Source organism: Thamnophis elegans, chromosome 8 (assembly GCF_009769535.1).
Source record: "Thamnophis elegans isolate rThaEle1 chromosome 8, rThaEle1.pri, whole genome shotgun sequence".
In the NCBI taxonomy this organism is placed as follows: Eukaryota; Metazoa; Chordata; class Lepidosauria; order Squamata; family Colubridae; genus Thamnophis; species Thamnophis elegans.
In genome coordinates, this window is record NC_045548.1 from 53,673,054 (window position 1) to 53,695,385 (window position 22,332).

Here is a 22,332-nt window from a genome sequence, read left to right on the forward strand (position 1 = left end):
AAGATCTGACTCTGGCCAAAGGTATGCATGGAATCCTCCCTCCAATGTCAACTTGATAATAGTCATGGTAACGCTTTACAAGTTGACATCTCGGTTCCTGTCATCTAGTCATGAGGAGCTGCTGTCAGGAGTATGTAGGCAATCTCATGATCTCTCCTTTCTCCGGAGATGTTTTCCTGGCACAAATCCCGCATCCGGCCATTGATCTCAGCCATAAAGTTGCTTCCGTTTCTTCAGGGTCATTTTCAGTTCACCATGTCCTCAATGGCTGTCATCAAGAATGACATTTCTTCTCTAGTCATCTGGAATTTCATCAGTTTCTCAAGGTTTTTCAAAAACAGTATAAAAAGGTTCATCTAAATTCTCATCTGTATTATCATAGGTCCCAATGCATTTTGCCCTGAGATTTAAATTCACTTTATGAAGCAATATTTTTTGCATATAGAGTTTAAGGGCCCAATTACACTTCCCTTTCTTTCTATAGTGCACATAGGGTTTTTTTCCTGATGTCTTTATTTTTCATCTCCAATCTCCATTAAACCCTTCCTAATCAACTTCCCCATACTTCAGCCTAGAACATTTTCCTCAGTCCTTGTGAAGTACGGTATATCCTTCTTGTGCCAGCAAACCTAATCTCTTTTATTAACACTGTTCGATAGCCAATTATGGATATTCATATTTTCAATCCACTTCTATGGATCAGGAGGAATAACAATAATAAATGATTGTTTTTTATGGTTTAATATCCATGTGGATATGATTGCAAACTGGTTTTTATAACATTATTTTTTCCAAAACGGATTAGCCCAAAAGAACAACTAGGAATGACAAGTTGGAAAGTGTTCAATCCTCATTGTTGTGAAAGTGTGCACTCTGTATGATTTTTATGTCTTATGGAGAATTGCCTCCTCCTTTCTATGATCTAACAAATCTTCATTATTCATTCACTGTTCTAATCTTTTGTTTGCCCCCCAGCTGAAAAATAGGCTGGATTCTTTGTAGGCAGGAACAGAAAAATGCCACAAGCATTGCAGGTCAGAGCTGAAAACTTCTATTCATCTATCTTTTTTTAATGTCCCACCAGTATTTTTTTTAACTGTTTCTTATTCCCTTCTCAGGCTTTCAGATAAAACTATCAATTTAATTGGAAAGAGGGCTAGAAAAATCTCCCTTAAACTCCCCTGCTAAATTGCACTGACAAACTCCTATTAGTTTATATATATATTGTATATATTATATATATAGAATGTATGTGTATGTATGTATGTATGTATGTATGTATGTATGTGTGTGTGTGTGTGTATATATATATATATATATATATATATATATATATATATATACACATACACACATATACATATACATACATACATACATACATACATACATACATACATACATACATATATAGTTGTATTTGTGCTGATAAATAAATAAAGGGAGACTAGTATAGATCTATTTCAAGCTATTTAGCTCTCATCAGCTAGCCATACCCTTACTGGGATCTATACTAGTCTCCCTTTATTTATTTATCAGCACAAATACAACAAAATGTAACAAAAAGGCAGCAGTAAAAATATTGGGTTTCTGCCTGGATGGTCTCTTGTGACGAGCTGAAGGACAGAGAATGGAAGTAGTGATCTTCCTCCCATATTTGGGCATACCTGGGGTTGTAAAAAATCTAATATATATACATACACACATACATACATACATACATACATACATACATACATACATACATATTTTCTGAGGTTTTCGCGGGTGTTAGTATGTAGGTCTCTAGTTATTCGGGTTTTCTCCCGCATAAAATTAGAGATGTCTTGGCGACATTTCGACGAAGTCTCATTCGTCATCTTCAGGCTTCTTCAGGCTTGGTGCTTCCAGGCACCAATATATATATTTCATGTTCATAACATATAACCACATGCATACTATTACAAAACCAACATCGTATTATATTATTAAATGCTACATCAATTTGTCTTACCATCAACTCCCAAAAGAAATTATTGGCTCTTCTGTTCTCCATACACCATATTTGTACCTTATCCATCATTTTCTTCTCCCTTTCTCCTTCTCCTCCCTACCTCCTTTCTTCCCTCTGTCATCCTTCTCTTCTCTACTTCCCCTTCCTCTCTCCTCCTCTCCTATTAGTTCTTACTGCCACAATGCTGCCCAGGCTTTTCATGAAACATGGGCTGCAAAGTCATTTGTATGTTTCACTGGTTGTCACGATCCTATGTCATGATTTCAAGTTTGCCGTTTAGAATGGGTTTGTTGGTTTGTTTTATTGTATCTCACTTTGGGATTTAATAGGAAGGCTAAAAAATCTATATTAAATAACTACATCCTCCGGTTTGACTCTTTGTACCAGACAGCTGATTTTTTTCTTCTTCTGAACATTTCAAAAAGAAGTTGAACTGACAGCTGCAACTTAGGAACAAGCCTTGTGTGTAACCTATTATCATAAAATGGACACTATAATTTGATTTCTTGCTTATCAGCTTCCTTTTCACAGTCTTAAGCACAGATAAATTCCCAAACCAATTCATGGGGATTTTGGCAGGCAATGAGAATAACACTGCTGAGTTAAATCCTGTATGTATTTTTCGGGCTTTTTCTGAACATTATCTATATATTGTTATGATAAGAAGAAAAAACAAACATGGGAGGGAAACAAAAATGGCAGAGGCAGCTTAAACTGGATTTTCCTTTCCTTTTCAAGCAATGGCTCATTTAAGTAGGAGCCTAATAATGTAGATTTTTAATTGCTATCTTCACTGTTTATTGTGATTCTGTTATTGCATTTTATTACGAATGGTAAACCACCTTAGAAAGATCTGTGCTATGTGGGTAATGACAAGGCATTTCTTTTTATAATTCAGATGTCAGTTTTTTTTCCAAATCCAAAGAAATGACTAAAAGTTTAACTTAGTTGCACTCACAACACAACTCATAAATAGGATGTCAACAGTAAACAGAAAAAAGGATATTATAATTAATATTAGCATTTAAATTATAGCATGCTCCAGGCAACCTATTTTAGGTTAAGGTCATTGCCTACAGCTTTCATCAATTTATCATTTATAGCAAATACATTTTCTTGTTCATCACAAAGAAAATAATTTCTAGGAGACGCCCTAAAAACACATCACACCAGGCATCTCTGCTATAGATCTAAAACAGGCAATGCTGCAATAAGCTATTTAGATTACTGAAATATGGTTGCTTAAAATTCATGAGCATTTGAAAGATTTGACCCTTGTTACGCATTACACAGGAATGATTATTTTTAGACAAGCCGATGACATTCTTGAAAGGAAAAGATGTAATCCTTTCAAGCCATGTTATATAAACCCAATTTACATAAATGCAATCTATTCAATAATTCAAGGACAAAAACATGAGAGATCAAATTTAATAGGGACTGTGTAACTGTAGTTATACATATTAAATACATACACATATTACGCCCCAGCAGAGAGACTTATGATCATGATTACTTTGTTGCATTTTAACAGAGGCATCTCCAGAGTTAAGTAAATGAAACAGTATATATGCAAATGTTACTTAACTATTTAACATGCAACTTGCTTAAATATCAGGCATTAAAGTAAGGTTATTATTTATTAAATCTATACATGGTGTAACTCCATTTCACAGCTGGAAAAGTCTGTTCCATTGCTGTCCACGTGAATTCATTCTTTTGATTTTAATTGCAGGAATAGTTCAATAATTTGAAAGAAAGGAAGGAGAGAGACACATAGATATTGGGGTTTTATTTTCTGAGAAAAATTGCTGTAGACTGTTGTTACATGATCTTAGCTTGGTGTGTCTCAAAAAAAGGGGGGGTGCGTGCATTTTGATAGAGGGCTGGAATGTATGAAATGATTTTCCAGAGGTATTGTGGTAAAGAATTTTTCTTCTGGCTTTCTGAAATGAATGAAAGCTATTTCACATTAGGAGAGCTGTGGGTAGTCACTGACATTGGGAGTTATGAAATCAGTTATTAGATGAGTCAAACTCTGGGCTAGCAGTTTATATGACATTTTAAGCTTTGATATTCTTATGTTATATACTGTAGATTCAGGAACAGCTGCAGTTGGGCATGAGGGGCAAAGCACAAATATTTCAAATTTATATATGTGCTAAAGGATCTAAGAGTTTGTAAGAGAATGAGGCTATATTTGCATACAGATGCACCAGGGTTTATTGATTCTTCCAATTGAGACAAAACTGACTGTTCCAAAACATTTAAAATCTGTGTAGTGGCTTTTCACAAAACCAGAAAAACCAAGTGTTCCAAACTCTCCAAATTGGGTGATGATATATTCCCACCAGTCCCGTGGACTTCCCCCTAGGTCAGCGATGGCTGGGCTTCCTCCTAAGTCAGTGATGGCGAACCTTTTCAGCACTGAGTGCCCAAACCGGAACATACATGCATGCATATGCATGTGCCCGGGATGGAGCACCGGAAACCCGGAGACCAACTGGCCTGTGTGCGCATGCCAGTTTTTGGGACTGTTTTTTGCCTGAAAAATGGCCTGGAAAAGGCCTGAAAACAGCCTGAAAATGGCCTGAAAACGGCCCCCCAAAACAGCCTCAATAATGGCCTGAAAATGGCCCAGAAAACGGCCTTCTTTTTGGCCATTTTTTCGGTGATTTTCCAGCTCTCGTGAAAAGCAGCTGACGATGGCGCATGTGCCCAGAGAGGGCTCTGAGTGCCATCTGTGGCATGTGTGCCATAGGTTTGACATTACGGCCCTCAGTTGTATTGTATTGTATTGTATTATTTGTATGCCGCCCTTCTCCGGGAGGACTCAGGGCAGCGAACAATTCAAGGGGGAAAAGGGGGAACATAAAAAGACAAAATACAAATAATAAAAGTAGACAACAGTCGCACAACCATACATGTCAAGAGGGGAGGGAACTCATCAACCCCAGGCCTGCCGGCAAAGCCAGGTTTTGACGGCTTTTTGGAAGGCCTGGAGAGAGGTGAGGGTCCGAATCCCTGCAGGGAGTTCATTCCAGAGGGCCGGAGCTGCCACAGAGAAGGCCCTCCCCCAGGTAATAGCCAGTTGGCATTGGCTGGTAGATGGCACCCGGAGGAGGCCAACCCTGTGAGATTTAATGGGTCTGTGGGAGGTAATTGGCAGCAGGCGGTCTCTCAAGTTGACCAACGGTGATAGAAACTGTAGCCCACTAGATCTGGAAGATCAAAGAGGGGGGAAAGATGAACTATAATATATAGCTTGGTACTTTTTCCATTCCTTTTTAATATCTACATGAGGTCACTGGGTGGGCTCATCTGCTGCCATGGGATGAAATATCATCAGTACATTGATGATATTCAGGGTCTACAACTCCATCCCAGGTGACCCAATAATAATGTCACTGTTTTCTTGGAGCGCCTGGAGGCTGGGGGTGGAGGATCAGGATGGGGAGGGGGGGAACAGGCTCTGACTAAACCCTAGTAAAACCAAGTGACTTTGAGTCATGAAGCGCTAAGTTCAGGGACTTTAACATATTTAGGGTCTTTTTAAGTTTTTTATTTTTAGTTTCATACACACATTTACAAGTATACATTCTCTTAGTTATTATTCTTATCACATTTTAACACTTTTAAACATTCATTTTTCCATATAAAAATTTAAAATATATGATCGGGATTACTTTGATTACTATCCCATACAACCATTTTGTTTTACTGCCACCCTACTTTCCTTTCCTTTTCTCCTTCCCTCCCTTCTCGACTTTCTCCTCTCTTTTCCCTTTCCTTCTTCCTCTTCCTCTCCCCTACTCCTCTCTACCACTTCCCCTTCATACCCTCTCTCCTCCTCTTCCTATCCCTCCCAATCTTCCTCTCCTTTCCTCTTTCCCTCTCTAAAACATCTTTAGTTTTAGAATGGGTTGCACTACCCAAATAGACCTGATGCACAATCTGGAGTTTTTCCTGGACTCACAAATCCTGCTTGATGAGTAGGTGACAGTCATGGTTAGGAGAGCATTTGTGCAACTTCATGTTGTGCTTCAATTGAACCTTTCCTGGGTCAGGAATCCCCGTGCTCAGTCAGTCAAACCCCAGTTATCTCAGTCAGACCTTTGCAATGCAGTCTACATGGGGCTACCCTTGAAGAGTATCCAGAACTTCAATGCAGAATATAGCTGCTCAAAGAGTTCTTGGGGCCCTTAGGGTGGCCCACATTATGCTGCTGTTCCGTGAGCAGCACTAGGTGCTAGTTTGCTTCCAGGTTAAATTCAAGATGTTGGTTATCACTTTTAAAACCATGGCATTGGTCTAGAGCCGTGATAGAAAACCTATGGCACGTGTGCTAGATGTGGCATGCAAAGCCCTCTCTGTGGGCATGCACACGGCGGCCAGCTGCTCTTCCAGGTTCCATTACACAGGTGTGCACCAGACAGCTGGTCTGGCATGCATGCGCACCAGCCAGTTGCTCTCTTCCGGGTCCCAATGCACACATGCGCACGACAGAACCTGGAAGAGTAGCTGGCCGCCACATGCATGCACACCCGCCAGCAGCTCTTTTCCAGGTTCCAGCACTCCGGCACCCACATCAGTTTCAGCATGGTGCCAAAAAGGTTAACCATCACTGGTCTAGAGTATCTGAGGTCCTGGCTCATCCCTGGCATTGGTCCAGGATATTTCAGGAACTGGTTCATCTCAATGAAGACCAGCCAACCCCAATCCCACTGGCAGAAAAAAGCAAGCTGTGGACCTCCCACTTAGTTAATCTATTTTAATTGATTTTTCAATGTGTAGATTTTATTTATTAAGCTTTTATATATTTTATTTATATGACTATAAGCTGCCTCGGTGAGATGAGAGGCATACAAATTTATAAGTAAATGCATATACATGCATACATAGATACATGTTTTAACCAGTCCTTTTCCCTGAAGTTCATGTGCATCTTCATAACACACATTTGAGGCTAGATGCCCATTTGGACAATTAACAATTCTGGGGAAAGGAGCAGCTGCTTTAAGTTATTGGAGGCAGATGCTACATCCCCAATCAGAAGCAATTTTGAAGATAAAATGAAGAGCCATTCATAGTCAAGTTAACATACACATTCAGTAACACACTTGTGCCATGTTTGATTGAAAACTTTTTTTTAATTCTTACTCAGTTCTCTGAGTTTCACTACCTACATCACTATACTAACAGCAACAACCAGGGACAAATAGGTGGTATCACCAAATACTGTACATGGTAAAGAACAATTAAGATTAAACGAGGCAGAAAAACGAAGAACAATGTTAATGGAAATTTAAAAATAATGCTATGGAAGTGGAACCTTCAACAGAATGAATGTGACAGATAGAAAATAAAAGTAATATAAATATTTGGGGTGAAATTAAAGTGAGGAAATATCGGAAGCAACAATATATTGATTGAAGGGTAGAATTGAAAATAGTGATAGAAATGTTAGTGCGCAAGAAAAAAATGTATGAAAAGTAAGGTATAGATCCTGTAACAGGGATTTCAATTCCACGGGAGTCATGGATTCCAGATTTTGGATGTATTTGGTAAGCTAGTCCATTTGAGATATATTACCGGTAATTCAAATATTGCTGCCTTATGATGTACTGTTTGGCCCAACTGAAGGGTAGAAACAATCCAATAAGGTTTTAGCAATATAGAGATGTTTTGTGGTGATCTGATAAATATAGCTGGAGTTTTTATGGAAGTGATATTGTGTTAGCTGAGCTCCTATGTGATACGTCATGCAAGTTATATGGATTGTATGATACAATGAGTACATTAGATCTGAAATTTAATATAGCAAAGATTAAGCTATCTTAGCTTAGAGAAATAGAAATTGGATGAATAATAATAATGAATAAATGGCAAAAAATGATTAAATGAATATTACGTGGTTTTCTGCAAGGAATATTTGTCAAAAGCAAAAATGACTATAAGAGTATGCTTCTAACTCCTTCGTTATATGATAAAGAATTGGGTCTATCATGAGAAACAGGAAGATTGAATGTAGTAGGCAAAGGGAAATTAAATGGAGAAAAACAATTGCTAGAATATCAATTGAGTAAGAACATAAATACAAAAATAAGTACTCTGAGATGGCTGGTCACAGACAGAGAATGAATTAAGATCAAATTGTGGAAAAATACATGGAAGAATGAATGAATTGAAAGAAAGGATAAGAATGAGAAAGGCATTAGAAAGAATTGATGAGATCTTCAGTAAGACAGGGACAAGAAATTCAAGAAACAAAGGCAATGTGTAAGCATTGGATGGGCATGGGGGTGGTGGTGGTTCTCTTATACCAAGAGATAAAGAGAAGTACAGAGCTGGGGTAATATTTACTTTTCTTTTTCTTATTCATTGGATCTAATTTCTTTATTGTTTACTACTCCTTTTCTGTACTTTGCATTATTATGCTTACCCTGAAAGGGAATAGCATGATTGTGTTTGCGTGTTTGTGCACGCGCGCGCGCACACACACACACGTACGCATACAATACGATTTCATTGCAAGTAGCCAAAACAACAAAATTCATCCGAAAGAAAACTACTAGTATCATCAAGCTTGGGGAAAACTCAATTTTGCTGATGATTTCAGAAAGAAAGGGGGTTTCAAACAAAAGAGAGCAACGAACAATAATGATTGAATATGCCAAGTGAGTACAGAATTGCAATTATCTGTTGGGTTGAAAAATTGCAAGCTCTATGCAACAAAATGAAAAAGGCGGAGTTCTGAATGAATCAATTACAGACTTTTAAAAAATTCTCTATTCCATCCCTGGAGTGTCATTGCAGAAGATAGATAGATAGATAGATAGATAGATAGATAGATAGATAGATAGATAGATAGATAGATAGATAGATAGATAGATAGATAGATAGATATAGATAGATTAGATAGATAGAGACAGACAGACAGACACAGAGAGACAGAGACAGACAGACATATATTCTGATGATCCCTAAATCTTGCATTGTTACACATTTGGATAAGGACCAATCAATATGTCTACATACACATACACACACATACATACATACATTACATACATACATACATACATATATACATTACATACATACACATATATATACACATACATACATACATACATACATACATACATATATATATATAAATTTTCTCATCACGAATTGTGTGTACCAGTTCTACATTGCATCAGCTGACCACCCAAGCAAAATGGCAATGATCTTTATCCTTTTTAAGACATGTTATGATAACCCGTAGCTCCCTTCATAATTCAGATAGATTATGCACTGGTGGCTATGCACAGAAGTCAGGTATAAACCAACTCAGAAAATACTGAGCGCTGTCTAGATATAAAAACATTAATGCAACATTCCTTAACTTGCCCTTCTGGACTCCCATGATTGTTAACTGGACTGCAGAATGTTTGATTAAAAACAAGAACATGTCAAAGGTATTATTTTTATTCTGAACTGTTTACTGATTTTAGAATTATAATACTCTAAAATATTGTAGAATCATATTTCAACAGTTCAGCTCAACATGAAAATAGACACTACTGTAGATATTTCTATCCATGCTTTTCCAAATAGCATAAGACCGTACTAAAATACTAGTTACCACCCTCTTATAAAAAAAGGAAAAATGACCAGTCTTTTTTTCCACTTTGCATATATTTATTTACCCACAAATAAATATTTTAAACGGGTACTTAAGAATTGTTCCCAGAAAATAATGAAATGAAATAAAAAATTAAACAATTTTTTACAATAGCTTCATAAATCAATAATGGCTTTTACTAACAGTATTAAGATCACAGGATTTCAAAAAAGATTATTTTTTAAGTCTTAGATGAGGTTTTCCTTGAGATCTGAACATTTGGAAAAACCTGTGAAAACTGTCTTTTGATTGCTTGCAAACATAAATGAATTTTTTAAAAAAACAAATTATTTTGTCCATCCACTTCCAATCCATCCAAATAAAGTAACCGATATTTTCTAATCAAACACAGAATAAGCACGGTTTTATGCAGAATTGCTTTATATTCAAAGACTGTTGAATTCAGGAAGATCACGACGTAATCGTATTGCCTTTAATTTTTCTACTTTAATTTTTGCTCTCAAAAGCTCTTCTTCCAGTTGCTGTCTCCTTTTCAACCCATCCCTTTTTTCTTGGATATAGAGGCCAATTTTCCTTTGATTTTCCAAAATTATGTGATGTTCTTCTTTGAGCATTTGCAACATTTGTGGATCATACCCTCCACATGCTGGCCTAAATCGTTCTCCACTTTCAAGCCTAAAAAACTCATCTCGCCTGGGGATAGGCGATGGAGATAGCATTCTTATATCCACAGAAGACAGGGAAGTTGATGGAGATCTCTCCATGACATGGACCATATGCTGTTGATCTCTTTGCTCTAAGTTGTCCTGTGCTTGCAATTCAAGTATTAGTGAAGGTGGTGGCTTCACATCCTCTTCTTCTGGACCCAGTTCCAGTGTGATGGCAGCAGGATGGGGCTCCAACATTAGCTGAGGAGAACTTGTAGTAGCAACTGTTTCTTTTGCCAGGGTAGCACTAAAACAGAGTAATATTTTAGGCATTAGAGAACAGAGTCTTCTCTAGCCACAAAAGACTGTGGACACAAAGTATCATTAACTGACATTACTGGGCCCATAAAAGCTAATAGGCAAACATGGTTAGTAATTGAGTAAAGACTACTTGGAAAGTCCAGGACTTTAAGCTAGACTGGCAACTGAAAACTTTTCACAAGAAGGCAAATACTACTATAACATAGTATTTTTACTATGAAAACTACATAAAGATGTCTATATAATTACCAAGAATCAAGTTCAAATCAAGGGAGCTGAATTTTTTAAACCAACCTGAGCTATTGTACTTTGATAAAAGGACAATCACCACAACTGTTTATGTGCATATGCGCTGCCAGAAAAAGAGAGAGAGAGAGTAATATCATGGAGCAATTACGTCTTAAATACTTCTTGTTTGTATAATTCTCTTCTCCAGGTGGCTTTCTTCCCTGAGTATTCTTTTTCCTGAAAACATGGACAAGAAGTCTATGGCTTTTCGGAAGCTGCAGAATTACAGCTCCCAGCAGGCAGGGGTAGGATGGCCAATAGTGAATCATGCTGCAAGTTGTAGTTCAGCAAGTTCTGGAGGGCCACAGGTTATTTCTCGCTGTCTTACAGTATTTATTTCCATATCTGCACTGCACATATCCTCCAAAATTGCTTGCTAGTCAGAAGGACCTTGAATATCATTAACCAGAGGGAGTCCACATAGGTTACTATTATTTGGACTCGTTCCAATCTTCCCGACCGCTGCAGAGGACTTCAGGGAATGTCAGGGACAGTTGCTCATCTGGAACTGGACTGAGAAGAGCACTTAGAAAGCTGAGAAGCTTTCAAGCATCTTCCAACCTAGCAGTAAGCCAGTGAAATGACCTTGCTCTTCCCAGAAGATGGTGGAAGGAAAGGAGACAGGAAAATCATCCTCTCACCATACAGTGGCTTAAGATACACTTTGAAGATGGCAGCAGTGAAAAACTGAATACACTAGGATGGGTGGCATTATATTCCCAATCCCTTTCCTTCCTATGTTTTGTGGAATTACTCTTCATTAAAGACAAAAAACAATAAAGAGTTTTCCAGGGAATTAACGTATCTATTTTAAATGGAAAATCCTAGGAAGAAAAAATAAATAAGGTGCCTTTAAAAACACTTTTGGTCACTGGTAAATTTGAGAAGAGTTGTACATGCAGCCCTTAAGTCATAGCATGTTCATGTACCAATTTTTTTTTTGAAATAAAAGCAATTTTGGTATAACATAATTTAATCTACGCCTGCTTATTATTGCGCCAAAGGATCTTCCTGTTTCCACTACACAGTATAGATTTATCTAAAGATATAGTGAGAACCTCATTGTTGGACGAAAGATTTCCTAGACAAAAACTAAAAAGACAGATATTTTCATTTCCTGTCATTGCTGCTCCATTCAAAACCTCCCCTTTGAAATATTTGTTTTAAAATAAATTATTGAATGATTGATTATTCAGCAATCTTCCATTATTATCGCATGGCAGTTGTGGTTGTTCCTTCTGCTGGATCATATACTGCAAGTGTACTCAATTCCTCTACAGAAAAGTGATTCTAAACTTCCTAACACTAAAGTAAGGAATATTGGTCAATGTCATTTTCTTGGAAGCAAGCTTCAATCATTTTATCAGAATTTGCATGTATAAGTGCACGTCAGGACATTCAAAATGAAAAGATCCAAGCAGAGGTTTCTGATCACAGCAAATCAGCAGCTATGAGCAGTGGAGCATTAGTCATATGACCTTGTGTAACCGACAACCCACATAGAAAAACTGGAGTTTCATCTAATTAAGGCTGAAAACAGCTGATATCCAATTGAACTGCTAATATTCATCAGTAAACATTGCCAAGCAAAGTAAAATATCTTGGATTTAAAAAACTGCAACTTCCATACAATTTTCAACTGGGAAAAGGGTATGTCCCCCTTTTTTACTTGCACGGCAAGCTCATTTCCTGATCCATTAGTTTTAGCAGTTGTATTTGTCATAAATAAATATGGTATCTGGCAATGCACAAATTACGGCTGCAAAGAACCGTACCATGGGAAAATAAAGAGATAAAACCAAAGTGGCTGAGAAGGCAAAAGCTTTGTGGCTAGCTATCTCTGTAATACTCTTTTAAACAAAAAAAATTTGCCTTTTCCCTTCTTTTAAAGATCTACATGGAGGGATAATAGACAATTTTATTTTATTGAAATTTATCCCCACAAACCATATTTAGGACCACTATACTCATTTCTAATGGTTAATATTCCAGATATTGTACATTATTCTGTAACACTAGACTACTGCAATAATCATCTATACTGCGTTTCAAAAGAATGTTTAAGCAATTGATCATTGTGGGGCTGTTGTTGTTTTGTAAAATTAATATTAGGTGCTACACAGCATCTAAGCAAGATTACTAAACAACAATATCTAACCATTAGTACTCAAGCTCAAATCTGTTACCAAGATGGTTCAATAAGTAGCATCTTTCAATCAAAGTGATGTTTGGCCCAACCCTTTTTAAACACATCTGCCTGAATAATCATTATGAAAGTCTCATATCTTAAGGATACTACTGCTTTTGTTTTTTTTTAAGACCACTGTCCCCATTGAACTTAATACACTTTTGTTTATAAGTGCCGGACTACAAAACACTATTTTTGAAGGAGTATTAGGTGTGTTTGCCATCCTAAGTTATATATAAAAAAGCTGGAATAAAAATGAAATAAAACAAATCATGTTTTTATGTCATATATCTTATCATGTAAGCATAGCTGATGCAAAATTCTTACATGAAAAGAACCTGTTATTGACATATCTTTATTTGACGTGCATCTTCCATGGAAGTAATTTAGAGCACAGTACTGTTTAATGTCACCGGAGGCAGGGCAATAAAGGGAGGCAGGGAAAATCAAAAGCTGACTAGCGTGCCCATACATGCCAGCCTCTTCTAGACATTCTACTTAAGATTATTGTATTTATTTACGAAATTAATGATATAAATTTAAAACAGTTAGCAATGGGAGCCAGGAAAAGAGATCTTTCTTTTCCTTAAGGTTTTTTTTTGAAGAAAAAAAATAATATCTAAGGGCACAGGGCAGACATTGGAAGCTTGCAGCAGAGAAAACGGTAAAATCAAAGGGCCTGCAAGAAAGGTCAAACAGTTTGCCTGTTCTATGTCTGGCTCAAATCTAGACACGCTTCAATTTGATTAAGCACAAAAGAGCCTGCCCTAAAAATAAAAGGTTTTGTACAGCTGCAGCATCCTTCTCTGCCCGAACCTGAGCCTTGCAAACCTGTGCACGTTCTTCTTCTAAGTTTAATTACAACTTTATCTTTCTTCTGCCTTCACACAAGGCTAAAAACGGTTTTGAAAGCCACTTTGTATTTTTAAAAGGCAGAGTAAAATCGGCAGGTAAAATAGTCTAAAAAACTCCAAGTGCAGTTTAAAATGTATTCTGCTCGGGGAGATTAACATAATCCTTGTCTAGGCACACGCAGGAGTGAGCTCCTTTGTTCTCCAACTCGACTTTATGTAGATTTTATCCAAAACAGGCAACAGCTTCCTTATGCAGGCAGATGACTGCAGTAACATACTACCTTAAATGTAGAACAGCCCTTTGCTTGGTCAATGTTTGAATGCTATGCCTATTAAAAGGGGAGGGGTAAAAGTTGGAGCTCCTATTTCACTTGGATTTTTTCTTAACCCTCACTTGCCAGAGGTCTGGCAATAAGAGCCTTGAAATACAGCTGCAAGCTAAACTGCCCAATCGACCCCTCTTTTTGCAAATTCGAAAGACTGTTTTGAAAAGCTGACTTGGACTGCAGCATTTTTTCTAAGCTAAAGCATTTAACTCAAACAAGGGCTGGAAGATGCTCCACTTGGCCAACCAAGCCCAGCATAAAAGGCAACTTACCATGGCAGATTATTCCTCTCTCTCAAACACACAGTGGAAATCTGAGGGATCATTTCCACAACTTTCTTAGTCGGTTCAGAGATGTAGCCTTTGTAGTCACAAAGGGTCTCCTTTTGCTGTAAGAGTTCCTGCTTGGCATATTCCTTGAGCCTTTTGTATAGTGTGCGCAGGCCCTGGGCAGTGCGAGGAGGGCGGTCAACTCCAATGGCATTGTAGTTATCAGCTATGATGTCCCAGCATTTGTTTTTTTCCACTATGACTGAATGTTTGTTGGTGTGTTCCTCGAGAATATTAACGTATGGCTTGACAAGTTTCAGCAAATCAAGCTTTTCAGACAAAGTGAAATTCGAGGATCTGGCCTTCCCAACCATCGTCCTCTCCAGCCTGAAGAATAAGCAGTTCCTGAAATCACCACACAGATCCTAGCTCTGCTCAGCTCTTTTTCACAAACAGAAGAAAGATCAGGCTTAACTAGGCTTGTCTCATTTAGGCCCACGCCTACAGGGGAGGGTTTATTAAAATTCCTTCAGCTTAAGCTGACGCAGGTTCGTGAAATCTGGTTAAGCCAAGCCTGACCTACATAAGGCTTCAGACTGAAGGAGAAGAGAAGAGGGGGGTAGTGCGCACGCACAGGCATTTTTGTGCCAAAAAAACCCTACATTTAAACAGGATTGAAAACATAAAGGTTTAAAGATTAGCACGTTACCCTGCCAAATATTACCCAATTCATCCTGAGTTTACGAGCTTACACACATCTCTTTTGCTGATAGAAAAAAAAAGGAACTGCACGGAAGACTGGATTTATTCATGCTCAAGAAAAGGACAACTTTTTAATGGGTAAGGGGAGGCATTTATTGGTTATTAAGCTGCACCACCTCTGCAAAAAGGAGAAAGAGGAAAAACAACAACAAGCAAAGAGACTGGATTTAGAGGAGGCGTGTGTAGAGAGATCCCTAACAGAGCCCCCAGATCACGGTTCTGTTCCCCAGCGGCTCTTCTCTCAGGCTCCATTTGCATAATGCTAGTCCTGCTGTCAATCAGGAATTGCAGATTGCCTAGCTAGTTAGGTTTCACTCAGGGTCGGGCTTCGCAGCAAAGCTAAGCTTCCCCAGCACTTTGCAGTGCGGCTTTGGCTTTATGCGCGCACACACTTTTTAAAGAGGCAGATACTCAACAGAGCAGAGACAGGAGTGAGCGGAAAACAGGGTCCCCGCCTTACAGCTGCAGCTGTAAATGTGCAACTCATTACAGTCAACTATCACATGGCAGGGAACACACATCTCCAGTGGTGCATCTTAAGGACAATCTTCAGTCAAGATTCTGGTTGTCCTTCTAATGACCTTCAAATGAGCTAGGCTAAGAAAGCACCATTGTATCCAAGCAGGAAGGAGCTAGGAATGATGCAAGACATGAAGGATGCTAGCTTGGGAAACGGTGCTATAATACTCTTGTGATAAGAAATCCAATCATTCTGTCAACTTACCAGCTCGCAATGTAACAAGAGCAGTGTTAAGAATTCGTCAATTTATTATCACATAACAGTCACTGATCACAGTTCCACTTTATGTATGGAGCAAAGTCCTGGGGAGTATTGTGCTTACACATCACTTCAAACTATTTTTGTAACCCTTCAGGAATATGGGAATCAAATTAAACCTCAGGTCCATCTTTCCTTTTATCTCCAAATCACAAAATATCCCCTGCTTCTCAGGGAAGTTATATAAAGACAGGAACAGGACACCCCTGGTGACCTTAAAAACAGGCAACTTACTCCAGGTCATTAAAGTCATTACTCTACCTAATTGGTTGTTGTAACAAACAGACAAAAGTTATAGCTTTCTATAAGAAAAGCATTCACTAGGATCTCACAACATAAGTCATAGTTTTTAATCATAGTTTACCAAGTCATGGCTGGCTTGATTCCTCTAAAGTAATCAATATTTTATATGATAATGTTTATATTATAATATTCAAATATTTATATTTTTTATATTTATTTTTTATTTTCAAATTCCTGATCAAAAAACTACATTCACACAACATACAATATTGTGTGAAAACCAAATAAGTTATATTATAGCTTAATTGAGGTTGAACATAAAATCTTCCGGTGTATAATGGAATACAATAAATTGCCTGCCTCTTCTCAGTTTTTTTTAATACTTCATGATCAAACACGTCACATGGCAAGTAACATAAAATAGCATTTTTCTCCCATAACAGATCTGAGAAACGGTCTGGAAAAGTCAGAAATCTGCTCACTGAAAGATATATTATCCAAATATAGGTTTTAGAATAATTTTCTAACCGATCGATGTTATTTTTTTTTGTGGTTTTTTTTTAAAATTTAAGGACTATACATAGAAAATATTTCTTGGAATGCTCTAGCTTGAATCAAGGTCTAAAAATATCTAACACACCACAACTTTAGATGTAGTTTTATTTATATCAAGGGTGAATAATTTACACAGATATTTAAAAAACATTAATAGCCAGAGTCATCTTTATGGAAAGATCTTCCCTTCATTTTATCATTATGAAATGTTATTGCTCTTTTACAAGGAATATTATTTTTACTTACATTCAGGCAAATAAAAGCAAAATCTTAAAACATATTTCTAAAAATGTGAAGAAAAACTGAATAATAACTAGATATTTTGGACAAGCTCCAGCTGTAAAGGAGAGCAGCCCATTTCCCATTTATTAATGTCCTGGCTCTGTTGAGCATGTGCTTCTTTAAAAATATTAGAAAACTCTTTTATTCACTTATTATTATTACTACCCATGAATTATTATTCATGGGTAGCAGTAACAGATATATTTACATTTTATTAGAGTCCACTATCATGTTGCATAACACAGCACTTATCAGAAACTCTTTAAAACTGCTACACCTTCTCCTAGAAACATGTGACTGCCTTCCACAACTGCAGCACAAGTCTAGGAAAATATGCAACCAGTTTAGAAAAGTATAATCAAATTATATATTCATGCAGAGCATTAACATATTTCTGAAATATAATTAGAAACATTGAACATAAAGTTCAAGCTCTTATCCAATGACATTAATCTATTACAGACCAAGACAAAGCCTGAGGATCAAATGAGAAAAAGCAAAGGAATGAGATTTAAACTGTTGAGCTCCTCAATATTAGAGTCACACAGGCTGTTGACTTCAGTAGAATATAATTGTACAAATAAAACCTGGACCAATTTAATACCATCATCTTATATCACTGATGTATTGAAATTATATTATATCATATCACATCATGATGCAAGTCCTTAACTGTTTTGAAGAAAGGTAAAATAATGGAATAATGTTGAATAAACGGCATATGAATGACAATAAACAAGGTATGTCTGTTAGGATATTCCATTCTTGCAATTTTTATTATTGAAGTACCTTTTATACTGCATATGAAGGAAAAACTTTACATTATGGTAGTTATTGTTAGCTCCAACCAGTCTAATCATTTATGTTATGATTGTTGCTTGTTGTTGTTTTAGCTTTTTAAGATAAGATTGAGTTATGCTCATCAGAATGAAACAAGTTGAACTCTGTGTAAGATTTCATAAGTAAAACTCTTGCCACCAAAATAGTGATTGACAAATACTGACATTTAAAGATCACAAAAGCAAATTTGAAATTCAGCAGATGAACACAGACTCAAAGCTTGGTTGATATCACTTCATAAACAAAGAACCAAGCTGTTGAAAACATGCCTATGGTCAGGAGCGCTTGTGAGATGTGGAAACACAGCCAGATTCATCGGACTAGTATATCTGCTCATTGTTTCAAGCTCCATTGCTGCATTGATGGTGATTCCAATGAACACAAATATTAAAACAAGGGAAATCAGCAAATAGATCTCACCAATCAAATGCCTCCTTTAAAGAACAAGGTCTCTAAAGCAATTCTTGCAGCAAACACAGAAGATAGAACAATTCTGAATGGACAGTGCAAACAGCAAACCAGGAAGAATCAATTTCATATTTAGGAAAAAGCGTCCATGCTATCATAATACAAAATAAAAAATATTTTCTCTGTATCATAGATACTGGAGGAAAATAATCTTGTTATTTTTTTTCAATTGATGTCTCTTTTCCTCCTCCAAAGTAAAGATCTTGCTTCTTGTCTATAAAACACTGAAATATAGTTTCCCAAATCTAACAATTTACCCTAGCTGTGCAGCCTCTAATGCATACATAAAACCCTGTAGATTAAATGCTTGAATAATCCTTTAATAGTATGATGAAGAACTGGGATGTATGAAATGTTTTACAATTCAGACAACGCAAAGCACATCCATTCGTAAGTAAATCTGACTGTTTTTAATCAAGTGAAATCCCTTCAGTGTAGAACCCCAATTAAAGGTTACTTAACTAAGGATATTCACCAGGAATGCTTCAATTAAGGCTCACCAACATCACACAGACACTGTCAACTACTTGCAGGCAATCACAAATTCAGTGTGATCATTGGCTGACATAACATCTATTTGCATACTGTATGTATTTAGGCTTTATTCAGATAACATGGAAGTAATGCTTATTGAAAAGGGACGGGAGGGTGTTACCCAGAAAATTCAATTGTCAAGTCTTTTAGATCCTGAATATCTGAGCAGGGCTTAAGTGACTGAAGGCTTGCAGGCTTCAGCAAACTAAATGCCTGAGTTTGAAAAGTAGCTCTTGTTTTATATTCCTAATAAATAAATCCATCACAGGAGAAATCTGAGCTGTAGTCTAATGATAAAAGACATTCCTGGAAGAATTATATGAAACAAAATTAATACTAATGAGGAAACATCCACTTGGGGCGCTGGAAAAGTATTTTAAAAGTGAATGAATCTTGACATATAACTAGTTGTAGATTGTTCCAGCTTTATATGGTTACTTTTCCAGGATGTTGCTGGGCTGCCCAGTCTTAGTTGAACTAAGAAAACATTAGAAAGGATTTAGCTGAAGGATTTTCTTGTTCCCCCTCCCATATGCATCATGATGATAGCCCAACAATCAAATGGAGGCTGCAATTGAATAATAAGCTACATCAATGACATGGATTCCAAATCATAATCTTCTTTTGCAATGAGAAATACTATCTCTTGGTCATAATATGAATTGTGCATTCTCTATTATAGCACTGTTTTTGACCCATCATACATACATACATACATACATACATACATACATACATACATACATACATAAATGCAGAAAAAATAATATGTATATGTATGTATTTATGTATGTATATGTATGTGTTTGTGTCTATGTATGTGTACGTGTACACGTACACACACATGTACACACACACACACACACACACACATAGGTCTTTTCCCATGTAAGATTGAGATTGTCTTGGCAACGTTTCGGCGAGCTCTCACTTGCGATCTTCAGGCTGGTGTTTTGGACTTAAAGCGTCGCCAGAGCTGCCGTCTTTCTATAAATCTATAATTAGTTTATATAAAATTTATACACACACACACACACACACACACACATTCTATACACACACATATAGGGCAGTGTGTGTGATTTTGGATGCTGCTTGCATCCCATGCATGGGGCTTCACTTGTTTGTGCAGACTGGTTGCTGGCATGCTGCGGACCGGTGCCGATCCACAGACCGGGGGTTGGGAACCCTACTCTATATTTATTTTCTTATCTTTTCAATAGACCAGATCCACAAAAGCACTTGTTTTTTCCTTTCCCTAAATGGCCAAGATCTTGCACATAAAATGAAAAAAAATGGATGGCTTTGCAAAGGGGAAGCATTCTGACCACCTCATGATGGTGCTTGAAGCCAGAACATTTTGCTGATGCTTTTAATACAAAGATTGCATATATCACAATAACAAAACTCAAATAATTCTTATCATCTCCCAAATTACTTATATTTCTATTAACCCATGTTCTGTTTCAGTAGCAACCATTCTTGAATCCTCAGCAAATTTGGAGGCATCTGGTACTTGCAGTAAGAAAATATTGATATATACAACCCCACATACTGTATATATAATTTTATCCCCGTCTTGCTGATATTTTAGAGACAGCAACTATTTGTTTGTATATAAGTATAGCATAAGTAAATTTACCTTATTCTGAAGAGTGAAAACCTTGTCATCACAACTGAAACACAGCTGTCCTGAAGTCAATGTTGCTCAGTTTTTACAGCTTTGTTTCAGAAGATATTTCATAAGCTATTCTGCTTTACATGAAAGTATGCATATTCCTACCTATTGTTGTTCTGCATAGTGATTTGATTCCAGTTTTCAAATGCCCAATCACTGTATTTTTGTTTTCACAGGGCAATTCTTCTTCCTTAGATTTTACAGCTACAGAAGAATGAAAGCCAGAAGTTGTAGAACAAATGTTTACAGAAGTTGACCTACACAATTGTCTCTCGCACACCTGTAAGACAGAATATGGTTTAGGTTTAGGTTTATTCGATTTATATGCCGCCCTTCTCCCAAGGACTCAGGGTGGCGTACAACATTAAAAGAAACACATAGTACAAAAGTTTTTAAAAAATTAAATTGAATATCCCAAACCCGATTAAAATTGACAATAACATTTTTTTAAAAAAAGAATTAAAATTAAAATTAACAGTAATCAATAATTTGTTTTGTTTTGTTCAGGCCAGGCTGGCTTGCTGGAAAAGCCAACTTTTTAGGGTGCATCGGAAGGACCGGAGGTTGGGGATTATACGAAGCTCCGGGGGCAGCTCATTCCAGAGGGAAGGCGCTCCCACAGAGAAGGCTCTCCCCCTGGAGATATGTATATCATGGAATATTCATGCAACAACTTCAAAATAAATATGTGCCTCTCCTGCCTGAAGACTCTGAAATATCAAAGCCATGTCCTTTAAGAGTACATCCACAAAGGGAAGAGAACCTCATATGAAGACACACCAATTTAAATAAATATAAAAATAAAAATAAAATATAGGAAGATCTCTGGAAACAGTTCTTGATACTGAACAGATGAACAGCAAAGCCAAATTAACAGATCTTATTTGCAGTTCCTCAAGAGGCTCAGTTGTGATATAATTAGTGCAACAAACAAAAAAGGAAGAGACTCTCTTGAGCTGGACAGTTCTATGTGACACATAAGCTAATACATGCAGGTTCTTGGCAGCAATATGGAGTGTGATACAAGAAATAAGAAGTGTTTCTTTCTAGAGTTCTATTCGGGTGTCTAATTTCAATGGATGATCTATTTACAATTGGGAAATCTAGACAAAATGACTAGTTTATGATTTATTACTCCCTAAGCGCTTCTCTTTTTGTACACGAGAAGTCTGCACAGTAAAAAAAATTAGAAGTTATGCCACCAAATTCTGGATAGCAAGTGATATCAAAGGGGATGATGCTAGGACCCATTTTTGTAGTCTTCCACAATATATCCTGATTAAATAGAGAAACAGAATGTCTGAGGAATGTGTAAGAATGCAAATGAATTCATGATTGAGGAAATACCATAGGATTGGGTAATTTGTATATCTGTCCTTTGAAAGAGCATATGAACTAAATTGGTTTTTGTTAAGTAAAAATGCTAATTCTTTTTTTGTTGAAGACCATATTGGAGTTTTGTTGCCTAAACTCCAAATACAAGGGCAAATTTCTGATAGGTCAGGATATTTCGGAGATGGCTACCTGTGGTGATTAAGCAATATGTGTAAACTGCATGATGATTTACACAATCTCCAAACCAAACAAAATGTTGTATAATAAAAAGATATACATACTCCTGATATCTAATATTCAGTTTGAAGAAACTTTTTTTGCATGAAAGAGAATTTGAGTTT

General features: G+C 36.9%; 2 protein-coding genes across 5 annotated transcripts in view; both read right to left on the reverse strand.

Annotated features, from left to right (window-relative positions):
* Positions 1-22,332, reverse strand: part of RAD54B (RAD54 homolog B) — a 43,357-nt gene that overhangs the window by 19,674 nt on the left and 1,351 nt on the right. For all 4 annotated transcript variants that reach the window (XM_032222919.1, XM_032222920.1, XM_032222916.1 and 1 more), the window contains exon 3: positions 20,762-20,936. In XM_032222919.1, the coding sequence (XP_032078810.1) occupies positions 20,762-20,936 (175 nt within the window). The remainder of the gene's footprint in view (positions 1-20,761; positions 20,937-22,332) is intronic.
* FSBP (fibrinogen silencer binding protein) lies at positions 9,942-16,464 on the reverse strand. The gene is made up of 2 exons (XM_032222921.1): positions 14,520-16,464; positions 9,942-10,577 (listed from the first exon to the last, which is right to left on the reverse strand). Exons 1-2 carry the CDS (start codon positions 14,888-14,890, stop codon positions 10,049-10,051), a joined length of 900 nt encoding a protein of 299 aa, XP_032078812.1. The 5' UTR covers positions 14,891-16,464; the 3' UTR covers positions 9,942-10,048.